We start from the raw sequence: 17,991 nt of genomic DNA on the forward strand, positions 1-17,991 counted from the left end.
CAATTACTTAAATTTTCTTCTCACAGATGGGTTAGAAATTCCTATGGTTTTAATTTAGGTGACTAACAGTTTTAAAAAGAATTAAAGCCTAACTGTTATTTGATTAAAGGATATAAATTTAATTTTTTAATGTCCTCTCCAGCTATGCAAAATCAAATTCATTCACGTGCTCCTCAGAAACCCTATACAGGGTTGCTACGGGTCGGAACCAACTCAATGGTATTTAACAACCACAACAACTTGAGGTTTATTCATTGTAGTGGCACAGAATTCAAAGCACTATTTACTGAAATGGACTCCATGATTGCTGGTTTAGTACCTGTTCTTTTTAAGTACCGTGGAGTCAGTTCCAACTCACAGTAACCCTGTATAGGGTTTCCAAGGAGTGACTGGTAGGTTTGAACCACCAATCTTATGGTTAGCAGTCAAGTGTTTATCCTACAAGGTCACACTAGGACTCTGGTTTAGTCCCTGGATGGTGCAAATTGCTTAATGCGTTTAGCTGCAAACCAAAAATTTAACAGTTCCAAGTCTACCAAGAGGTATCTCCAATGAAAGGTCTGGTAATATACTTGCAAAGTATCTGTAACTAAAAGACCTATATGGATCACAGTTCTACTCTGACACACATGGGTTCACCATGAGTCGGAGTTGACTCAAAAGTTTTTTTTTGTTTTTTTGGGGGGTGGGGAGGGTTTAATACCTAGAAACCAATACCCAAAACCACCCTCAGTGCCACTGCATTGACTCCAACTCATAGTGACCCTATATAGTGTTTCTTAACAGGAGCAGAAAGTCTCATCTTTCTCTGGAAGAGCTGCTGGTGGGTTAGTCAACCTTATAGCTAGCAGGCCTACAGCTCCATGAGGACTCCTTTTTAAAAATATATACGTGATACAAATTGCTACTAAGTATTAGTGTACTGAAAACGTATTACTTCTGAAAAAGAACTGTTATTAGGTACTGTGGAGTTGATTAGGACTGACAGTGATACCATATAACAGAGCAGAACTGCCCCATAGGGTTAATCTTCAGGAAAGCAGACTGACAAAGTCTTTCTCCACTGGGGGTGCTTGATGGGTCTGATCCATCCACCTTTCAGTTAGCAGTCTATACTACCAGGGATCCTTTTTATGTGGGTGGCGGTTATTGTTAAGTGTTCTCAAGTCAGTTCCAACTCGTAGGAACACTATGTAGGGTTTCCAAGAAGCAGTTAGTGAGCTTAAACTACCAGACCTGCAGAAAGCAGACCAGTGCTTACCCCACAATGGTACACCAGGACTGTAATTCTACATAGTTGTTGTGGTTAAGTGTCATTGAGTTGGTTCTGACTCACATTGACCCTGATTTTTGAGCTATAAATCTTTGTGCTAGCAGAAAGTCTCATCTTTTTCACACAGATTGGCTGTGGGCTCCTATAAATTGTGGTTCATAGACCAGTGCTTATCCTAAAGAGCTACATAAAAAGAGGCCTTGTGTGGTGCTGTAGGATAAGCACTGAACTGCTAACTGCAAGGCTGGCAGTTAAAGACCACTAGCTGCTTCTTGAAAACCCTTTTCAGGGTTGCTATGAGTTGGAACTGACTCGACAACACTTAACAACAATGTATACACTGGAGTCCAGGTGTGGAAACACAAGATAAGCACCCGAATGCTAACCACAAGATTGGTGGTTCAAACCCAACAGCTGCTCCTCAGAAACCCTATACAGGATCTCTATGAGGTGGAACCACCTAGACAGCACTTAACAACAAACAAAACAATGTATAGCTGGAAGGAGACCAGGTGTTAAAATAGTTAAGTGCTCAGTGGCTACCAGACAGATTTGGTGGTTCAAAACTACCAACCAAGGCAATGAGATTAGACAGAGAGCAGCAGAGGACTACAAGCCCACAGACTGAGGAAGGCAGTGTGTCTGCGGGCAGGAGACTGGCTTGTAAAATGTGCCCTTTGGACATTTAAATGAGTATATATATATTCAATGTGGTATGTGTACATAAAAAAAAAAAAAAAAAAGAGGTAAATACAGTTAGCTGAAGGTACAAGGAGGGGACTGTAATCATTACAATGATTTTCTGAATGTAAAACAAACGATTTTGTCTGTAAACCATTCACTCAATTCACAATAAAAGCTTAAAAACAAAAAAACACTACCAACCAAGCTACCAGCCACTCCACTGGTGATAGAGACCTGGCGATCTGCTCCTCTAACAATTTTAGCTTAGGAAACCTCGCAGAGTAGTTTTACTCCATTCTATTGGGTTGCTAGGAGTTGGAATCAATTGGATGGCATTCAATTAACAATAATATGTAATTTCTAAAAGTGGAAAAAAGACAAACAAGAAAAGGAATTACTAACTAGATTGAGCAATTCATTGTTTAGCTCAAAATTTAGAACAAAAAAATTTAAAGAAACTGTTTTGAGGTAACTTCTGCTTGAAATAGTTCCCTTATTAAAATATATTCTTATATAAATTAATAAACATTATGCATTATCAAGACTATGATGAACTGAGAAATTAATTTTTGTAAATAAAAACCAAAGTTTATTGTTCATTTCTGGGGTAAACTTGTTTAAAATAAATTAAATAACCTAAATATAAAAACTATGAACATATTATTATTTGCCAGGGAGTTTATTCCAAGTCCTGGGACCCCATGTGTGTAAACTGGAATTGCTTCATAGGGTGATCAAGGCTGTGACCTTTAAAAAAAGGATAATGCTAGGCCTATTTACCAAAGCACCTCTGGGAGGGTTCAAACCACCAACCTTTTGGCAAGTACTTGAACACTAAACTATTTGTGATATAAATAAAAGATTATCTGATTGTTTGGCACATAAATTGTATCTCAATAAATTGTTCCAAAACAAAAAATATCTGCTATATCTCTTTTTCAAAAGTTCCAAAGTTCTGGTAGTATTTGATTTCAGTTCTCTAAATAATTCCTACATTTTAGTTCTTTATAATCTATACTATGAACTCACCAAAACAAAACAAAAAGAATATTTTCCTGATTTGCCTTTCTTCTTGAACAATTCCTTACTTTGCTAAAAAGTACCAATTCGTTTGGGTAACTTTTTGATTTAGGAAGATATCTACTGAGAACCTGTAACACTTCTCAGAAACTCTGTATTTCTAAAGTCATTCACAGCATATTGATTCTCAAACTGTAACTACCTTTCCACTGGGATAAAAAACAAGTCTTTGAAAATTAGGTAGAGTACAAATCTTAAGTTGGTGATTCTCAGCTATTCCTCCCAGAGTCTGACAACTGGACCCATGGAAGGGAGGACTTGTGTAGGAGAAATAAGCCCTCCTTACCCTATATCCCACCCTAGACTTAGATCAAAAGACGTTATTGAAGAGAATATGCTAAATGTGTGGACAGTGTTGCTGCTGTTAGATGCTGTTGAGTTATACCAGGCAGAAAAAAGGTTAAGAAACATTGTTTTTACCTAGAATTCTGGATTGTGGATTAGCAGCATCTTATTTATTCACTCCTCAATAATGTATAGGAGAAAAAAAAAAAAAACCAAGATTGGTGAATTTGAGAACAAAGTTTTAAAAATTAAATAACAAAGAATGTCCATGAACAACCATATGCCCAGCTTCTAGATTTTACATTGATTTAGAACTTATGAAACACAAACCTTTATGGCAGAACTAGAAGTCTGTTCCCACCAGGCCCTCATACCTGATAGCAGCCAATCCGGCTCCTTCAAAACTCTGAAGAATTAACTACATCAAGAGTCATCATTTTTATGCATTTCATATTTAAACAGCAAATGTTATAGTTTAAAAAACACTCACAGAAATCTAAATTAATGTGCCTTTTCCTAGACATTTAGTCTTTTGGCCATGAAAACACTGAACAACTGGCAATGTACTTCAAATCTCTGACAGTTATGTCACCAAGGATACTAATATGCCAAGTAAAATTCAACTGTAATGATATATACTAACTAATCTCCTTAAAACAATTAGTCTACAATTTAAACTCTTTCAACTATAATGATATATGATAAAGCTTCTATTCTAACAATAAGTAATTAGAATTCCAGAATAAATTTATATTGGTCACTAAAAGAAAATTTATGTTTTAAAAGAATAAAAGACTTGGTTTTAGATCACAGAAATAATCCATGTTTGAATGTAAGAAAACTGTTAAGTCACCTTTCTCCTATTCTCTTTCTCCTCTTTACAATGTCAAGAATTTCAAGATATATATGGTAAGAATTTATTCTTTCTTTGTAATTTAGAATGCTTCCTTTGGTCAAATGTCTTATTTTCATGACTTTCAAGTCTAGGCTTTCAATTTAATTTATCTGGGAAAGATTTTCTCAAATATATGAGGTAAGGGGTAAAACTCACCTCTCATTCAAGAACTTTCAATATTTATGTATGAGAACTTTTGAAATTTAACTTAGTATTATTTAAAAGAAAGTTATTATTTCCAAACCTAGCTAACATTCTTTCAGCTTTTGAAAAGAACTGGAGCTACTGTCAACAGATGCTAAAAAGCACAGAAGAAACAGACTTTTAGTTCTATAGAGATTCAACATGTCTTTAAAAAACAACCTCAAAAAATACAAAAGAAATCAGTTAGTCAATTTCTCCCTGTGGATTTAAAGTGAAATTTTTCATAAAAATTATTCTCTCTCATGTTTTACTATTTGATACAACTTTTAAATTAAGATTTTTATAATTTAATTTCCAGAAAAAATATTCAGGGCCATTTAGAACCCAGTGAATATAAATTGAAACTATTAAATTTGGTTATAAAATAGTTCGCTAATTCACAATTAAATCCACAGAATCTGTTAGAAAAATGTCTGGCAACGCATGAACAGTGACCAGGGCTGATAAGCTTCTTTGCCAGGATTAAAGTTTTCCTACCCTTGACCAGGAAAACTGTGCACTGGACTATTTGGATATACCGTTCAAGGGAAAGACTGTAAACAAGGTTAATGGTACATAGGTTAAAGTATACCACCCCCCAAATTAAGAAAAACAAATTCTGCTATAGTACCATAATCCTCATTTGAATCACATCACTCCACTTTACTGTTATCTTTTTTAAACCTGCAGAATTTACTGAAAGCAATGCTTTGGTGGACTCAAGTACCATTTTACAAGATGAGAGGCATCATTTTAGACAGAAACCTCTAATTAGGAAACATAAAACTTCAGGGTATATAAAATTTTATTTCTTTTTATAAAGCATTTAGCCTATTGACCCAATTAAAAAGTAGATAAATCAACAAGTTGGCAAACTAATATTATGTTAAGTATTCATACGAACTCATCACTAATCAATATTTTGTTCCTATTAGTATGTCTGTCAATTTTTTATTTTAATTCAAAATAAAAATCTGAATCACTTTTATGTTATTATAAAGTGTATGATTTGAGAGCTAAGTAAAAAAGATAAACCAGTAAATTTCAAACATTACATTTAAATTTTCTATTATTTTCAACAGAATTTAGAATACTTATAAAGTTGTATGTATTTTTATATAGGAAAAAGGTTATAGCAATATACTACAAACAGAAAATACATTTGAGTATATCAATCTTTTAATAAGATACAAAACAAAATATTTTTCCATTTTAACAAGTTTTTAAAAATGTTAAATGACTCAAATATGATTTTCTATCCATAGCTTGGTAGTTAACCTTTTTATGCAGTAAACAAAAGTATCTGAAGATAAGGTCCATTCTAGAAAATGGTACTTGCCTATGCCAAATTTTAAGTAGTAATTGTATCAAAAAACTATACTGAAAAATTTAATGCTAAAGGTATATATATATATATATTTAAACACCTTAAAACAAACCCTCAAATCACACTCTTTTTAATGTGAACTTTGTCAGCACTGTTCATGTTGGCCAGATAATAACCAAGTTTTCTTTAATAAAGTAAACTGAAATGCATACCAGCAGCAACTACAGCTGGAGGAGGCGACCCTGCCTCACCACCGCTTGTCTGACTCATTGATGCTACAGATGTTTCTCTAGGTGGAGGTAATTGTAACTCCTTTGGGAGAAGATCATAGACAGATTCTGTTGAGAAGGGGGAGAAAATTTTTAAAAGAACATCAGTCAACTACCTAAATATATGTGTACAAAATGACATCATGTCTTTTCTCTCACAAAGAGAAATGTGTTACTTATAAAAAATAAACCCCATATAATTAATACTGGAAAAAATGTTAGCATATTATTTTTCTTTTATTATATAATTTTACTGACCTGAAGAAAGAATTTTCCTTTAGTTCCCCACTTAATTCCCTTGGCTTTATTCATTATATGTTTAACATATTTAATCACAGACAGTTCTTTGAGAGTTATTAAATTTTAAAACTAGTTAAACTAGACAGAATGAAAAGAAATATCAAATACCCTAAAACGGTCCAGTATCTTATCAGCATATACTACTAGTATATATGCTTTAAATTGTTTTCTCCAACTAGTCCATTAGCATTCTGCTCTTTCACATGTGTGGTACTGTAGATTAAGCACTGGATTGCTAACCACAAGTTTGCGGTTCAGAGCCACCAGCCATTCCTGGAAAAGCCTATACAGGGTCGCTATGAGTTGAAACTGACTTCATAGCATGTAACAACAATACTATAATGTATTTTTCCCTAAAAGAAGCTAAAAAGAAATATCATGGCGCATGGAAAAACTTCTTACCCCGTGAAGCATTGCCAAAGCTTAAAAACGGATAGGCATAGGATGCTCTTAAATCAGAAAGCATAAATACCTATAATTAGATAATGATGACCATTCTTTGTATATTAGGAATACCATACATTTAAAGAAGTTTATAAAACTTTGTTAATAAAATTCAGTTTATATCTACTAGTTAAAAATTTCTATTTGTGATTTCTTAAAAAGATACAATTTTCAAGATAACCTCTAAAGGCAATGCAATCAATATTATGAGAAATATATACCTGTTTTCAAAAAGAACTGAGGGATAGAGTTTAAGGATTAGTCTAGGTACTCCAACCAACCCAATATTCCAATAATTAAGTGTCAGCTATCTGCATGAGTGATTAAAAACATAGTTAGCACTGTAAGACAACTTATCCTTTGGTAATAGATAATACTTTCAGCTAGCTTATTACTACATTCATACTTTGATTAGCCAGTTAAGCACTTAAGTATGTATCCCAACTTTATTGTGGATTGGAATAGGGAAGAAGGACAAGAAGAAAAGCTAAAAGTAGAACTCTTATATGATTTTCACTCACAGTAAAGAATCAACTAAAAGTTTCTTTAGAAAAATCCTGTCATCTAAAACATGAAAATTTCATATTCAAAGAATTTGGAAAGTTCAGCATTTGAATATAATATGCCAAATTGAAAATGTTAAACTTGTTAAAAAGGTGCTAAGAGATTTAGGTAAGTTACTTTCATCTTGTAAACAAACTTCTATGTGGGGTGGGTTGACTGGGAAGGAGAATCTGATTATAATAGAAATGCCTTATCAACAAATGTTCTTTTTAATGCAATTACTTTTCTCAATTCAAGTTGAAAAGGAGTGTCCCTTAGATATATGAGAAGACTATTCCAACTTATTTGCTTTACATCCAAATAAAAAAGATTAAAAATTACAACAGCTTGAATGAAAAGCTAAAAGGATCTACCAAAATACATTTATATCAACAAAAAAAATTGTATCTTACTAACAGTTCAAATGTTGGACTGCAAGGTCAGTTCAAGCTCATCAGCCACTCCTCGGAAACCCTATACCACGTTGCTGTGAGTTGGAACCGACTCAGCAAGCAGGCATAAGAGTTCAATTACTAACAACAATTCACTAGTCTGTTTCTCTACTCCTATAATTGTAAAAATTAATCAATCTAATCAAAACTTTAAGGAGCTCTGGTAGCGTAGTGGTTACGAATCGGACTGTGAACCTTAAGGTCAGTGGTTCGAAACTACCAGCCGCTCCGCGGGAGAAAGATGAGGCTTTCTACTCCCGTAAAGATTTACACCCTCGGAAACCCTGTACAGGGTCGCTATGGGTCGGAACCGACTCGACGGCACACAACAACAACAATCAAAACTTTAAAGCCCGTTTTAGATAAAGCAGTCCACCTTTCCCAAAAGGTATGAAGTTAAGTCTGTATTTGTAGTACAAAAGCAATGTTAACAAAAGTACACTGGATAATGGAAGAGGGAAAAGTCAGAAAAGGTGGATGGGAATAGTTGCACAACTCTAAGAATGTAATCAATGTTACTGAATTGAACATGTAGAAGTTACTGAATTGGTGTATGCTTTGCCACAACAAATATCCCAAATGACAGTCACCACAACCTAAAAAACAAAACAAAAAAACCCTAAGTGACAAAGTACAAGGTCAAGTAGAAGGTGTAGGAAGCATGTATTCATACATGAAAAGTTGTATTTTTTTTTTTGATTCACTGACTTAAGTGTTTAAAAATGAAAGAGTCCTGTCTTGCCAGAAGTTTTATCATATCTATTCAAGGGAACACCATTCATCTCTCAATTTGTCATACTGTAGTGATTGCATGTTGTGATCCTAGAAGCTATGCCACCAGTATTTTAAATACCAGCAGGGTACATTCATGGTGGACAAGTTTTACATGAGTTTCTAAGATTGTATAACACAGAAGAGGAAGGAGAGGTAGACTACTTCTGAATATTTAGCCACTGAAAACCTTATCAATAGCAGTGGAACACTGTCAGATAGCACCAGAATATTGAATACTGAAACTTTATGAATAGCACCCAAATACTGGCAGATATAGTGCCAGAAGATGAGCTCCTCAGGTTGAAAGGTACTCAAAATATGACTGGGGAAGAGCTGCCTCCTCAAAGTGGAGTTGACTGTGATGATGGGAATGGTGTAAACCTTTTGGGATCTTCATTTGCTGATGGGGCACAACTCAAAATCAGGAGAAAGAGCTATAAAAGTCCATAAATAATCGGAACATGAATGTACAAAGTATGAATTTAGAAAAATTGGTTGTTGTTGTTATTAAGTGCCGTCGAGTCGGTTCCGACTCATAGCGGCCCTGTACAGGGTTTCCGAGGGTGTAAATCCCTACGGGAGTAGAAAGCCTCATCTTTCTCCCGCGGAGCAGCTGGTAGTTTCGAACTGCTGACCTTAAGGTTCGCAGCCCAATTCGTAACCACTACGCTACCAGAGCTCCTTTAGTTGTCAAAAATTTAATGGCACGCATAAAGAATGATATCCTAGGCATTAGCAAGCAAAAATGGACTGGCATTGGCCATTTTGTTTCTGACAATCATGGTTTATTATGCTGGAAAAGACAAACTGAAGAGGAATGGTGTCCTGTTCATCATCAAAAAGAATATTGCAAAAAAAAAAAGAATACTGCAAGATGATATTGAATTATATGCTGTCTGTGATAAGATAATATCTATACGTCTGTATAAGGAAGACCATTATTTCTTGCGGCCTTCCTTGTATGTTGTTATTTAAGTGCCATCAAGTCGATTACAACCCATAGTAACCCTGTAGTACAGGATTTCCAAAGAGTAGCTGATGAGCTTGAACCACCGACCTTGCAGTTCAAACGACTTTACTGTCTGACGCATTAGCCTACCGTGCCACACCAGGACTCCCTTCCTTGTATGTTGTTGTTGTTGTGAAGTGCCACTGACTCGATTCCAACCCATAGCCACCCTGTGTAGGGTTTCCAAGGAGCAACTGGTGAGCTTGAACCACCAACCTTGCAGTCTGATGCAACAGCCCATAGCGCCACACCAGGACTCTGATAGCGTAGTGGTTACGATCGAGCTACTAATCTCAATGTCAGCAGTTCGAAACTTACCAGCTGTTCCGTGAGAGAAAGATGAGGCTTTCTGTTCCCGTAAAAATTTACAGCGTCGGAAACCCTGTATAGGGTCAGTCACTATGAATCGGCACTGACTCCATGGCACATAACAATTTCCTTGTATAGGCCGATAGATAGATACTATCTTATTTTTAGATAATCCAGTGATGATGATATTAAAGAATTCTACCAACTTCTTTATTGTGAAATAGATCAAACATGCAATCAAGATATACTGATAATTATTAGTCATTGGAAACAAAGATGAAGGATCAACTGTTGGGAAATAACAATGACAGAAATGATGCTGGAAATCTCATGACAGAACTTCACAAGACCAATGACTTATATACTGCAAGTACCATTTTTACACAACAACTATACACATGGACATCACCATAGGTAATATACAAAATTAAATTGACTACATGTATGGGCTTTTCTACTCCCATAAAGATTTACAGCCTCGGAACCCTGTACAGGGTCGCTATGAGTCGGAACCGACTCCACAGCACATAACCACCAACAACCATATGTATGGGACTACATGTATACTCACTCATCTATGCCAAGAAATTTGGAAGACAACTATCTGGTTGACTCATTGAAAGAGATCTATCTGTATGTGTGCCCACTCCAAAGAGATGTGACCCAACGGAATGCGGAAATCATCAATCTCTTTGATACCTATGTGAGTATAGTTTTACTGAAAGTAATATAGTGCTCGCCTGACCTAGCATCGAAGGCTTGATAATCAGAACTCGACTAGAGGAAGATAAAAAAAAAAAGAAAAAAACAATTTTTGATAAAGGAAATGTGGTTAAATTGCTACAATTTGATGAGCCTGACCTATTCTCATGGAGGTAGTAACTCTAAATACCAACAGAGAGGCAAGGAGTCTTCACATTAAGTATCAATGCTATCCCCTCTGTACACAGGGCAGATACAGATGGGCAATTTAGACACTGGCTACCTAAAATGAGGGGGTGATAAAGACACGAAGTGACTGGCTTACAAGGTTTCAAGGGGGAGTTTAGTTTAAGAGCATGTGGGGAAAGAAAGAGTCCCCACTGAATAGTTTTCATCTTGGCTAGATGGGACTGGTGAAAAGCGATGGTGATAAGGTTCTTATGATCCAACAAAGAGCAACTGTTATCATGACTAATTGCGACTGTCACAATTGTAAAGGTAGAAGTTTTGTAACAAAAACGGGGGAGAAGTTAATCGTATAGTCCAACAACAAAGGACCCTAGGACCATCAAGGGAAAAAGAGCACAAGCAGAATGCGAGACCTTATCCAGAGAAGCAGCAACACCAGAGATGGAAGCAGAGGCAGGGACATAGAGGGAACAGTTGAGGACTCTAGATTCATAGGAAGAGAGGGACTAAGAGATGGTGGCCAGGAGGCAGACTTGCAGAACGTGCTGCCCTTGGGTGGTATAAATTATTATATATGCCTAAGTGTTTAAAAAAAAAAAAAAAGAGCTAAAGCAAATAGAGAGAAATACTGTTAAGTGATAGTACATGGAGGGGATTATAATCATTGTAATCAAACATGGAGGGGATTATAATCATTGTAATCAAACAAGGTGTATGATTTGTTGAATGTAAAACTGATGATCTGCCCTATAAACTTTTACTCAATCCACAATAAAAACCTTAAAAAATGAAGAAAAAGAAAATGGAAGGAATACATAAGAGTGACTGAACCATTTCAAGAGGTAGCATATGATCAACAGCCAATGATACTGAAGGAAGAAGTCCAAGATACACAAAGGCATTAGCAAAGAACAAGACTCTGGGTCTCATACTTTAGACATGTTATCAGGAGAGACCAGTCTCTGGAGAAGACATCACGCTGGTATGGTACAGTGGAGAGTCAGTGTAAAAGCGGAAGACCCTCAACGATATGGACTGGCACACTGGCAGCAGCAATGGTCTTAAGCTTAACAACAATTGTTAGGATGGCACAGGACCAGGCAGTGTTTCATTCTATTGTACATAGGGTTGCTATGAATCAGAGATGACTCAACAGCACTTAACAACATTCAAGGAAAGCAGAAAGTTAAAAGGTAATTCAGTTGTCTCCAGTACAGGATCTGGCTTCAGACAGAACTGGGTTGGTTTGGTCACTTTAAACAACTTACTTAAGCTAACACATAAATCTTCATTTAAAACCTTCTTTTATCCCAATACCTCAAAGGTGTTCAACCCAAGCTATTACTAACAACCTGACCACATACACTGGTCTTTTTATACAAATGTCTAAGTATAAGCAAAAGCAAGTATTTACTGGTCTGCTTTCCATCTGATTTCAAAAGATTAAATGAGTTGATGTTAATGATTGTGATAAAAGGATACGTAAATCAAAGAATGTTACCAGAGTCACTAAACTGTACGTGTAAGAAGAAAAAAAGGAAGAAGAAAAGAGGCATGGAAAAGATTCTCATTTAGAGACTCCAGAGGGACCAAACCACCAATATCGTGATTTCAGACTTCTGGCATACAGAGCTGTGAAACAAAACATTTCTGATGTTCCACGTAAAGCTAATGTTCTCCATTTAAACTATCACATAATTCACAATAAAACATTAAAAAAAAAATCTTCTGATGTTTTAAACCACTCTCCCAGCAATAAAGAGTAAAAGGAATATAAAGTATGCTACTAATACTATTATTGTTATTTAGTCCTAAATTCAATTTAAATTAAGCACTGCTGCATACTCCTAAATAAGAGTATAAAATCCAAACCCAAACTCACTGACATTGAGTTAAATTCAGCTCAGAACTACCTTAAGTAGGGTTTCCGAGATTATAATTTCCTTTTATAAGAGCAGGCAGCCTCATCCTTCTCTCCCAGAATGGCTAGTGGAATTGAACAACCAACCTTGCAATTAGCAGTCCAACACCTAACCCACAGAACAAGAGTATAGGTACTGTAATTTCAAGAAAGCTACAGAGAATCCTAAGTAAACTGGTCAAAATATCTAATTTTTCTTTTATCTTTTAAATGGTTCCGCTAAAGAAGGAATGAAATTCTAAGATTATAAATATACAATGTTGTTGTTAAGTGATGTCAAGTTGGTTCTGACCCACAGCGACCCTGTATAGGGTTTCCAAGGAGCGGCTGTTGAGCTTGAACTGCTTATCTTGCTGTTCAAATGGCTTTGCACTCTGGAGCATTAACCCACAGCACCACATCAGGACTCTAAACATACAATAGGAAACCCAAAATGGAAAGGCAGCTTCCTCAGAAAAGATTTCCTTAGAAAACAAAAAGGAATAGCATTTCTGGATTTTACAAAAAGAAAAAATAAGTACTAGATTTATTTTGGGTGCAAAGAAAATATTCTAAAAGTAGATTATGGTGATGGTCACACAACTCTGTATATACACTAACCACCACTGACTGAACTTTAAACAAGAGAACTTTAAGGTATGCAAATTATAAAGATGTTTAAAAAGGGGAGGGGTGGAGAAAATAAATAGAACATGCATAATTGAGAATTGCACAAGAGCAAGCATGATCTCTATCAATGTTCCTAGATAAACTTCATGTACAAAAATACCTCTTAACACAGCTTTCTGAACAGAGAATTATAAAGAAGGTCAAGTTGCAGACAAATGAATGTGCTCTTTAAGGCTCTTCGAGGAAAGGATTAGAGTCCTGTACAGCACTACAGGATAAGCACTGGGCTGCAACACTGGCTTGAACTGTAAGGTCAATGGTTCCAACTCTCCATTCACTCCTCAAAATCCTCATACAAGATGGCTATGAGTCGCAACCAACTTGATGATACTTAACAAGGAAGGATCAGAAAACCACAGAACACTTATCCTAAATTCAGTAGAGCATCTGATAAAAATATTTCAATATTCTTCTGAACAAGAAAAAGAAATGGTGACTTTAATAAAATAGATGACTTCACTTCAGGTTCAACCTAGAGGGAAGTGTTTATTTGCACCACTCTATCAAGTTCTTACTATTCTTCTACTTATTTTATAACAACTTGGAAAAATATAAAGATTTTACTAATGGCACACATTTAAAAGAGATATGTCATAATTTATCACAGATCATGAAAGACTGGAATATACACCTAAATAAATTAGATGAAATATCCTAAGGATTAATATATTATATTACTATGTAATAAGAATTAATAAATCCTGGTGTAGCACTGCAGGCTAATGCGCTAAGACTGCAAGGTTGATTTGAACCGTAAAGTCAGCAGTTCAGAACTCACCAGCTGCTCCTTGGAAACCCTATATAAGGTTGCTATGAGTCAGAAACAAATCAATGGCACTTAACAACAACCTAACAGTTTGCAAACTTATAAGAGCAATGTTACAAGCACTCACTTTTTCTTTCAATCTATAAGTGATCTACTTTCGTTTTCTAAGAAAAACTTTCCTTAGTCTGACAAGATGGAGGTGAGTGTTTACTTGTAATGACTTGTTGTTAGGTGACATCAAATTGTTTCTAATTCATAGCAACCTTATGCACAACAGACACACTGCACAGTCCCGCACTATCCTCATAGGAGTTGCCATACTCGTGCCTGTTGCTTCTGCCTTTGAGGTTATCCATCTTGTTGGGGGAGGGGTCTTCCTCATTTTCACTGACTCTCTACCACTTAACCAAACATTATGTCCTTCACTAGGGAAGGTTCCCTCCTGATAACATCTGTCTGAAGTATGAAAGATGAATTCTCACCATAATAGATTTATTTTTCTATTAATGTTGATAATAATCAACTCAATATTTCATTATGAATTTTAGTTGACTAAAATCTCAACATAAAGTGCACTGCTTAAGTATCCATGTAGTAGAATTAAGGCAAGTGAGACATTAACTCAATTAACAGTTGCTAATACCAAGTGTGGCTTTCTACTCCCGTAAAGATTTACAGCCTCGGAAACCCTGTACAGGGTCGCTATGGGTCGGAACCGACTCAATGGCACTTAACAACAACAACAATACCAAGTGTGGGTGTAGCACTGTGGATTAATGCACCAGACTGCAAAGCTGTTTGAACTGCAAGGTCTGCGGTTCAAGCTCACCAGCTGCTCCTCAGAACCTATACAGGTCGCTATAGGTCGGCACCGACTCGACGGCACTTCACAACAACAACAATACTAAGTGTATAAAAAATTAGGCAAAAAAGGGATAAAAAATGGTCTTAGTTGGTGTGATAAGAAGGAAGCTAAGGCAATTAGCGAGAAGAAGGGAATGGAGAAATTAAGTCATTTTCAGATAAATTAATGTGCCTCCACTGATGGATAGGAAGGTAATAACAATGTAAAAATGGTTAGACTCTAATTAATCCAGTTGTGTTACTGCTTATTTCTTGGCCAATTTGGTATATTTTTCTTTAACACTAGCTGTAAGGGTTGGAAGATTTCACTATACTGTGTCAAGCTCAAAGTAGACAGAAATTCTGTCCTGAGGGCACAAGACAATAACAATGAAAGAGAAGAAGAAACTTGGTAACTCAATAATGTAGCTTTACTTTTTGTCTTCTTTCCAACTAGCACTCTGGGCTCTAGCTACAGAGTGCCTCAATCCTATTTTCTAAAAGAACTCAAACTCTACAATCCCTTACTTTCCCCCAGAAAAAAACACCCACCCTTCCTGTTATAAAATAGCAACAGTATTAACAGTTATTGTTGTTCTTGTTAAGTGCCATCAAGTTGGCTATAACTCAGTGATTCTATATAGCATTTCCTAGTAGCAGATGGTGAGTTTAAACGGCCAACCTTGTGGCAAACAGTCCAGTGCTAATCCTACAGTGCCACATCAGGACTCAAGCACAATTACTGTTTTTGTTGTTATGTGCCAAGGAGTCGGTCCAACTCATAGTGACCTTATATAGGGTTTCCAAGGAATAGCTGGTGGGTTTGAACCAATTACCATGTGGTTAGTAGTCTAGTGCTTATCCTACAGCACTGATCATTTATTCAACATCTGGAGGAGAGGAGAAGGCACCGTGCAAAGCTTTCTCTATAAACTTTTTCACATAATCTCAAGACAATCCTAAGAATTTGAGGCTAATAGTAAAATGTGGGACTCCTGGTGGGAACGCAGGGTAACTCTGAACCACAAGGTCAGCAGCTGGAGCCCACAAAGATAAGGCTTTTTTGCTCCCTTGAAGAATTAAAGACTCAGAAACCCTATGAAGGGTTGCTATGAGTCAGAACTGACTCGAAGGCACTGAACAACAATGTTAAAAATAATTCTTATTGTAACCTATAATTCCATTTTAGAATTTTTACTCTTCCCCTTACCTTTGTTAACCTGAGAGCTAACATGCATTCCAATGGCTTTGGGGTCAAAGAATAAAGACCAAAATTGCCAAGACTGTCTTGGCTACTTTCAAATAATAAATAAATGCTACTGACTTTAACTCTATTCAGAGATGAACAGGGGAAAAAGTTCTGTAAGATATTTCTGTTTACCAAGTGGCTAAATGGCAATACATGTGGCTAAAAAAAGGATATAGTACTTTGTTTTGGAAATAATAAATTTAACAAAAATTGAACTAATGTTCAGTACAGATATCAGGTTTTCAAATAATGAATGCTCCCTAGTATCTTTTAGAAACCAGATACTGTAATATTGAGAAAAATCCAATTTTAAACCATTTCATCTTTATATTTAAAAAATGGGAACTGGGGGGGGGTAATTAATGCACTTAATTACACACTGAATTGCATGTTTAAAAGTGGTAAAAGTATCAAATTAATGTTACATATTCTACCACAAAATTTTACTTTTTTTCTTACTATAAATATGAATTTACTCTATACACCTTAACAGGTAAAAAGACATTCTCTCACCTCTCGTATAACTATCTCAGTAAGTTGGTGAATCCCAAGGCTATGGTTTCACATTAGATATTCTAAAACAAAGTGCCTTATACTTTTGTTATACTCAGATGTGCAGTGGAAAGAAAAAGCATTCATTCTGTTAAAAACAACTTCAGGCTTGACAGTCATCATACTTGGCATCTCCACTGGAAAAATGCACTGGCTGCAGGTCTACTAGATATTTGGTTTCTAAAAGATTATGAAGTCCAAGAATAACTAGCAAGTGATATTCTGCTTTAACAAATTTTTCTCATTAAGTTTAAGTTAATTTACTAGTCTGCTTGTCAGCTGTTGTTGCTATTCTAGCCTATGATCTTCAGAGGGATAAACTGACAATACTTAAAAAGGTATCCATTGCTGGTGAGAATACAAAATGGCACAACCATTTTATTTCCTGGCTGCTGGCTTCTCTAGTACCTAGTCCAATATATACGAAAGAAAAGAAAAGCAAATTAATTTACTGCTATACTGTTCCTGGTTTCTGTTATCCCTAGCTATTGTTGTTCAGGGTTTTTAGCTGAACTGAGTGGGAAGGATAGGGAAAAACTTGTGTATTCCATCTTTCTAAGACCCATAATTTCTCGAGTAAAAACAAGTATTCCTTGCTGAATCAATTAGGTTACAGACATAAATACAAGAAGAAAAAAAAAGGGGCAGTAAGAAGAAAACAGTAAGATATCTTTACGTCCCTGGAGTACACAAAAATTTCTTAAACAGGATGCAATAATCACTAACCATAAAGGTAAAAAAAAGTAATAGATGGGACTTCAGTAAAAGTACCATTAAAAGAGTGAATAGGAAAGTTATATATGGTTGTCATTGTTGTTAAGTGCCATCAAGTAGGTTCTGAATCACAATGACTGTGTATAGGGTTTCTGAGGAGCAGCTGGTGAACTTGACCTTGCAGTTCAAACCAAGCTTGAAGTCCAGGGCATTAACCCACAGAACCACGCCAGAACTCCTTATATGGTAGACCTTTGCAATATATATGTTTGACAAAAGATTGTATCTAGAATAAATGAGGGAACTTCAAAATGTTTCTGAAAAAAATCCATTATCTTTTTTTTTTTAACTTTTTATTGTGAACTCAGTGAAGGTCTACAGAGCAGATCAATTTCATATTCAACAAATCATACACTTTACACTTCAATACATGGTTACAATCCCCTCCAAGTACTGACAGTTAACAGCATTTACCGCTACTCATTTTTTTTAATGTTTCATTGTGAATTATATGATAGTTTACATGGGGAAAGTTTAGTTTTGCATTCATTCCATCATA

General features: G+C 35.8%; 1 protein-coding gene across 2 annotated transcripts in view; it reads right to left on the reverse strand.

Annotated features, from left to right (window-relative positions):
- Positions 1-17,991, reverse strand: part of NFAT5 (nuclear factor of activated T-cells 5, tonicity-responsive) — a 131,645-nt gene that overhangs the window by 56,684 nt on the left and 56,970 nt on the right. For both annotated transcript variants that reach the window (XM_006860205.1, XM_006860204.1), the window contains one exon: positions 5,940-6,065. In XM_006860205.1, the coding sequence (XP_006860267.1) occupies positions 5,940-6,065 (126 nt within the window). The remainder of the gene's footprint in view (positions 1-5,939; positions 6,066-17,991) is intronic.

This window comes from Chrysochloris asiatica, unplaced genomic scaffold, assembly GCF_000296735.1.
Source record: "Chrysochloris asiatica unplaced genomic scaffold, ChrAsi1.0 scaffold00037, whole genome shotgun sequence".
NCBI lineage: Eukaryota > Metazoa > Chordata > Mammalia > Afrosoricida > Chrysochloridae > Chrysochloris > Chrysochloris asiatica.